This window comes from Tetrao urogallus (assembly GCF_951394365.1).
Source record: "Tetrao urogallus genome assembly, chromosome: Z".
Classification (NCBI taxonomy): domain Eukaryota; kingdom Metazoa; phylum Chordata; class Aves; order Galliformes; family Phasianidae; genus Tetrao; species Tetrao urogallus.
In genome coordinates this window covers 64,319,158-64,325,900 of record NC_136816.1, presented here as the reverse complement: position 1 = coordinate 64,325,900, position 6,743 = coordinate 64,319,158, and the positions used below count along the sequence as shown (strand labels likewise).

At 41.0% G+C, this 6,743-nt stretch overlaps 1 protein-coding gene across 1 annotated transcript; it reads right to left on the bottom strand.

Annotated features, from left to right (window-relative positions):
* Positions 1 to 1,122: 1,122 nt before the first annotated feature.
* On the bottom strand, positions 1,123 to 6,022 carry CAPSL (calcyphosine like; the record flags this gene model as incomplete). Its single annotated transcript, XM_079548209.1, has 4 exons — positions 1,123 to 1,224; positions 3,444 to 3,653; positions 4,487 to 4,664; positions 5,886 to 6,022. The coding sequence occupies 4 exons, from the start codon at positions 6,020 to 6,022 to the stop codon at positions 1,123 to 1,125; spliced, it is 627 nt and encodes a 208-aa protein (XP_079404335.1).
* Positions 6,023 to 6,743: the final 721 nt, after the last annotated feature.

The following is a 6,743-nucleotide window of genomic DNA, read 5'->3' as shown; positions in this document are numbered from 1 at the left end:
GGCAGGAATAATTAGATACATTGGATACATTCCCTCTCCCCAGATGCCACTTTTGAAAATGTTTCCTCATTGTGCCATTTCCCCACTTGCTGTGTGGGGAGAGGCCATCAAATCTCAGAACGCAGGCAGTCCCACTGGTGTGGATGGGACAACAGGAAAAGCATCAGTTCCCATCCTCTATACAGCATCAGAAACAAAAGATGATACAACAGTTTTAAGTTCTTAAGATCCCAGAAAATTTCCTGAAGACATGAGCTTGGTCATAACCCAGTACAAGCATAAAAAGCAGTAAGCAACTTTTGGTGTTGGTGTGTACGGACAACAGGTACACAGCTGGTAAACGTTCCAGGAACAGAGAGAAGAAAACACTATAACACAATTTTATCCTTTAAAGCAAACCATTAGTTTTCAGAGTACAAAAAGAAAGAAACCAAAGGCAGGGAAACAACCAACAGATCCACACAGATTTCAAGCAACAGGTGTGCAAGAAACATGGATGCACATTGAGCACTATTGGTTGTAAGTCATGGAAAAATCAGGGTTTTAAAGACACTTAAAACTGCTCCATGTCTCTCCTGCTCGATTTGTTCCCTCTCCAGCTTCTGACACTCCAAGGTGAGCAATCATGCAGCTGCTCTATCCTGCTGGTGAGAGCTGAGAAACCAGGAGATGTTGCAGGAGAGGAATGGTGGCCCTCCAGCCTGCATCAAGGAGGCTGGTCCCTGCTAGGACACTGTCACTGGTGTTGCGTCAGGCCATCACCCTTTCAGAACATCTCATTTTCCTCCTCTTGTATCCTTTGCCTAGCAGAGATAGAGGGGGAAAAACTGTGGCATGTGAAAAAAGCAGCTCATCTCAGGAAAGAGAAGATATGTCAGGGATGCAGGTAGAAAAGAGACAGATCTGCACAGTGGCTGGATGCCAGATCTACTCTCTGATTGTGCTGTCCATCCTCTGAGGCTCAGCCTAACAAAACATCTGGGAATTGCTTCTGTAGATTGAATGTAATTGGCACAGTTACGGGAAGTTGCTGTTTTGGAAAATGAGCATGTTGTTTGCATACATTTAATCATGGGAACCTACAAAATATGGAAATAAAGTCTTGTTCATTTAATCATACAATCAGAGTTTCCAAGCATTCTTCATCATGATGATAAAATAGACATCGGTGTCTATTGAGGCGCTGACTCCTGCATAGTAGTTCATGAATTCTTCTGTTGTGACCTGGGACAAGAGAATTTAAAATAGAAAAATAAACATGTATTTTTTCCAAAGTAGAGTAATTAAAACCAAATACTGGGAAAAAAACCATAAATAAAACCCAATACCTGCCATTTTGCATTGTTCGTAGTGAAAAGGGACCCAACAGGAGGAATTAAGAGAGTGAAAATTTGTAGAGAATCAAATCTATAAGAGCTCCTTCAAGAACACTTGGATGCAGATTAAATGCGCACAGTTAAATTAATCTCATCAGGAACCAAAGTTAAAATTAGCGCTGCCCATGAAGACAAATGTTCTAATCTGATTTTTTTCCAAGAATACTATCACCTCATTCTTTGCGTTATCATTAACGAAAGTAGATTGGGTTTCTGGGGCAACCCAGAGACAGACAGGAGCTTTACACTCCTTCAACAGAGAGAAAATGTCGGTGCTCCACGCAAATCTCATTTAAAGAACCAAAAATTTTTTCAAATACTGAAGAGATTTTAATGAATTTAATGGGTATTTGGAGGATGAAAATTCTGCATATCTCTTGTGATATCATAACTCTTGAACCATAGGGGTTATTCTTTGAACAAAACATCACACAGAAAAATATTTGCTCCTATAGTATCGTGTATTTCAGAGCTAAGCAAAATACTGCAAACAGAAACAGCAAAGCCTACAGCCTGTCCTAACAGTACAAATGAACACAAACTTCCCTGACCACGTCTGTTTCAGAGGCATCCAGCAAGATCACAATGAAGAGTACCTGCATAGCAAATATTTAGCCTTGAGGCATTTCAGCTGAAAGCCTTTTAGGTGTCCTCAGTTCATAGAGGGGCCATTAGTGACCTCCATTCTGGCACAGGAAGCTAACAGTTCTCAGAAGAAACTGCAATCTAGCTACCTAGCATCTGATTGTTGAACAAGACATGAGATATCAGAGTAACTTTTCTTTAAGTTCAAACACTATGGTATTTTTGAGAAGCAAGGCATTGGTGAAGCTTATTGGAAGCACTCAGTTTATCAAGGACCAATCTTGTTTAACGTATTCATTTATGACCTTTGGCGCAAAAAGTGGAAATATTTTGCTGGGGTTTGCTATATATCACCAGAGCTGCAGGAAAGGGACAATTCACACACTGGTATTTCTAAGAGTGCCAAAGAAGAAAAAGGTTTGAAATTCAGCTCTACAAAGTGAAAGGTGTTCCCCAAGGGAAAAAAAGCAATCACCTCTCAACCAGCTGAGAACCTGCCTATTGGAAGCCTGCCTATTTGTGTGTTTGCAGCCTGGATGGCCAGCAGTACTCTGGGCTGCATCAATAGAGTGGTGGCAGCAAGGAGACAGAGTGGACTGTTCCCCTCTGCTCTGCCCTCCTGAGGCCCCATCTGTAGTAGGGCATCCAGGACAGGGGCTCCGAGCAAGAGAAAGAGGTGGAGCTGTTGGAGCAGGCCCAGAAGAGGCAACAAAGATGATCACAGGGCTAGAGTATCTCCACTATGAAAACAGGCTTAGTTTGGAGAAGAGAATGTTCCAGGGAGACCTGACTGTACTTTCAGTACTTAACAGAGACTTATAAACTGGAAGGGGAGCTATTTTCACATGGTCTAATAGTGACAGGACAAGGAGGAATGGCTTTAAACTAAAAGAGAGGAGATGTACATGTGATAGAAGGAAGAAATTCTTTACTCAAGTGGTGGTGAGGCACTGGCACAGGCTGCCCAAAGAAGCTTCCCTTTCACCAACACCCTGTGGATAAATCTGTCACTATTACAGAGTGACTTTCAAGTAAAGCATGATAGCATTTACAGGTGCTAGAGAAGCGCTAACTGTAAAGTATTTCACCTATTAGGATACCTGCTTTTGAGCTGGATCTCGGTTTATTTTCCCTAAAAAGTAAAAGTTCCTCCAATTTCTGTGGATTTTGAAAATTAGCAATTGAGTGGGATAGTTTGAAGAAATAATATATGAAAATAGGTCTATAGAAGCTGCAAGCTCATAAATGTAATCACACACCCATCTTTTCATCTTCTGCCAAACCCCTTTCCTCTCAGTGACTCAGCAAGATGCACCAACAGTTCTACTCAGAGGTTTCATTGTACTGTACTCCATGTATGTGATACAAATGAATGTTTGGTAGTGGCCACAGTCCTAAATGGTACCTAGTACGTTTAATAATTTAACTCAAATTGTGAGTCAGCTGGTGATTTCATGGCCTTACATTAGGTGTTTCACTTACCTTCCCATCTTTGTCATAAGGTGAATCAAAATTATCCAGAAAGGCCCGAAAAACTTGATCTTCTGTCCAGTCTCCGTTTTGGTATTTGGGATGGTGCTTTGCATTATATACTCCCCGTAAGTCTTCAATTGTGATGACACCATCTCCAGTTTTATCTAACTTCCTAAATGCCTGCATGATGATCTCTTTTCTGGCATTTGACATTGGAGGCTGTAAAGAACCAACAGATTAATATTGTATAGTAAAAATATAGGAACAAAGAATCGTTCAAGGCCCATGGGATAACAAAATGTTGACAAATTATGTTGCCCATGACATAGGAAGAGCAATGTACCATCAAAAAACTGGTTTGATAGAGTTTAATTACTGTCTACCGGTAGGATGGGCAATGGAAAAAAAGAGATAAAACGCTTTCTAGAATATTTCTACCAATTTCAAATATTTGTATCATCAGTAAGCACTAATTATTTTCTTTCTAAACTGTTGAGACTTCAGCAGAGTAGGGGCTCCAACCAGAAACAGTCTCACTGTGGCCCCAGACGTCTAGCTGATGTTATAAGGAGGAGATACGGTATAAGACAATGCTTAGGTAAGTGAGATTAACAGGTTAAAATACATATGTATTCAGACTACAGAATAGGAACTGATGTACCCAAATCAAGACAGCAATTCATAATATTATGAAAAATATATAATTTAAAATATAAATATAAAATAATAATTCATAATTCTATCGTAACCTTTTATTTATAAGGAGGCTTAGGCTTTGCCAATAAATAGCAATTATGTGTAAGACTCTGCCAACCATAGACGGGTTATTTGTGGCAATTTTCTTTTTCACATATTTAGATGAAAATGGAATATTTTGACATCTCAAGAGTTACAGACACATAGAGTACATCTATAGATTTTGCTAATTACTAATTAGTCATTAACTACAGTGCTGTGATTTGCTAGTTCTAATCAAGTTTAGCTAATGAGAAATCAGAAATGAGAAATCAGGACAAATTTAATGCAGTAATGACATAAATTCTCAGACTTACTCTCAGTGTAAGAAGAAATTCATCAAAATCAATTGTTCCGCTGCCATCTTTATCAAAAATCTGGAAAATCTCTTGTGCTTCTTCCTTGTCTATCATCATAGCATAATCATTTAATCCTTTCACAAATTCTTTGAAATCAAGGGTCCTGCTGTTGTCATCATCCATAATCTGAAATACTCTGTGGAAAACATGCAAATTGAGGAGAACAGAAAGGAGAATTTAGAGGACACTGCAAAGGTTTATCACTGAGCTGGAGAATGGTACTGTCAAAGAGTCACGTGAAGTTTCAGCTGGTCATGTGTGGTCCCACTTGTGTCTAAGAGGGACAAGGAGGGGGTTTCAGGGCATGACCCCGTTCCCCCTCCCTAGGCTGGGTTGTCTACAGAAGGGTCTGGGTGCCCCTCATAGGCTAAGCAGTTGACAGACCATTAAACAAGGGCAGTCACAGCCCAAGGAATGCAAGGACATTTCACATTCCACTTCTCTCTACGGAAAGCATTATGGATTTTGGGAAAGCACTTTCCTTTGGGGGATTCATGATACTCAGTACTTCACCAGATGAGCAAATCAGCCCTGTCTCCCAAAGCAGGGCTCTGTGGGTTGTGGCATTTGCATGAGAAGTGGCAAACACAGGTTCTAGATCCTGCTCAGACTGCTGCTGGCCAAAGAGCAAGGTTTGTCCCAAATGGTTAAGGAGTACTTACTGCAAAAGCAAGGAATTCAAATCTTCAGTGGGTGAAGATTTTGAGGACCAAAGTTGGTCCTTAGAATTTGGGCACGGGCAGAAAAAGAGCCAGTTGAATGGGATGAAAATCCCTAATTTCTTCTCCAGATCTAGTCCAGAGTGTCTTGGGGATTCACTTCTCACATGAAACAAGAGATCAGAGTGGAGTGATGTGCTTTCCAGGTACAAACAACTGCACATGGCATGCAAATCACAGCTGTACTTCATGGGTGCAGTGAAGATTTCTATTGTACAACTCAGCACGGCCAGAATTTCAACAACGATATGAGATTTTGTAACTTTAAATAGAGGATAATTCAGGTTGAACAAGACATCTGGAAGTGTCTCATGCAGCCTTACACTGAAAGCAGTGTTAAATTCAAAGCTAAGCCAGGTTTCTCAGTGCTTTGTCCAGATGGGTTTTGGAATACTCCAAAGATGGAAGTTCTGCAGTGTCTTCTAATGCTTAACGATGCTTATGGTGAAACAGCTTTTCCAAATATTCATCTGGAATTTCCTTCATATCAATTTGGCTGTTGACTCTCACCCATCTCTGGATACTCAATGAAGAACCTCCCTCTTTTATCCAATAACCACCCTTTTGCTACTTATGGCTAGGGCCTCCTGCAGCTAAAACTATTAGGTTTAACAAAGAAATTGACTTATTAGACTCACTTGCCAAGTCCTTTGATGCCCGCAGACCCTCTTGCTAAGCACTTCAGTCGAAGTCTTTCTACAGGGTCAGTGGTTTTGGACAGACTCCTTTTGGCCTGGATTGCCATCTCTCGGTCATGCCTTGCTGTGCCTGGCATCTGAAAGATAAAGGCTCTCAAAGAGACTGGATTCTTACACACAACACACTGTATTTAAGCCAGTCAATATATAGAGCATTCCAAATCTCTCACTTGTAAGGTGCTGGCAGCACTTTCATGAGGACTCCTTTCCACCCCCTATTTCCCTTCTTTTATCCTTTATCCTCTTAGTAAAATCCTTTACTAAGAAAAAGAAATTACTGGAGGAACTACTCATAATCTTTTCACTAGTGAAAATGATCGCTTTGACCTGTGCTTCATGGGCTAGCAAACGTGAAAGGAGAGCTCAGACAACCACACTGCAATTGTAACCCAGATACAAATGGGAAAGGGTGGGTAAAAGTTGGCTTGACCTACAGTGTACGAGATTGCTGAAAGCTGGTGGGCACAGCAAGGCGAACACTGCAGCCACTGCACCTCCTGCATCTCAACTGTGCCTCTTCAGTCTTGTGGTCTGGTCAGCGTTCTCAACCCAAATTGTTCTGTATGAGGACTGTCTTCTTGTCTGTATGTTGTTCTCTGTGCTGATTCTCGAGAGAGCATCTGAAGCCCATGTGGGCAGTAGAAACATATGTGAGCTCAGGTGCCTATCCTCATACAATGCATCCACTCCTTATATGCAGCAATGGCTACAATGTGGTGTGTGTGTTGATTTCAGACCTCACCAGCTGGGCTTAAAAAAAAAACAACAACCAAACAAAAAACAACAATTAGAGCAAAC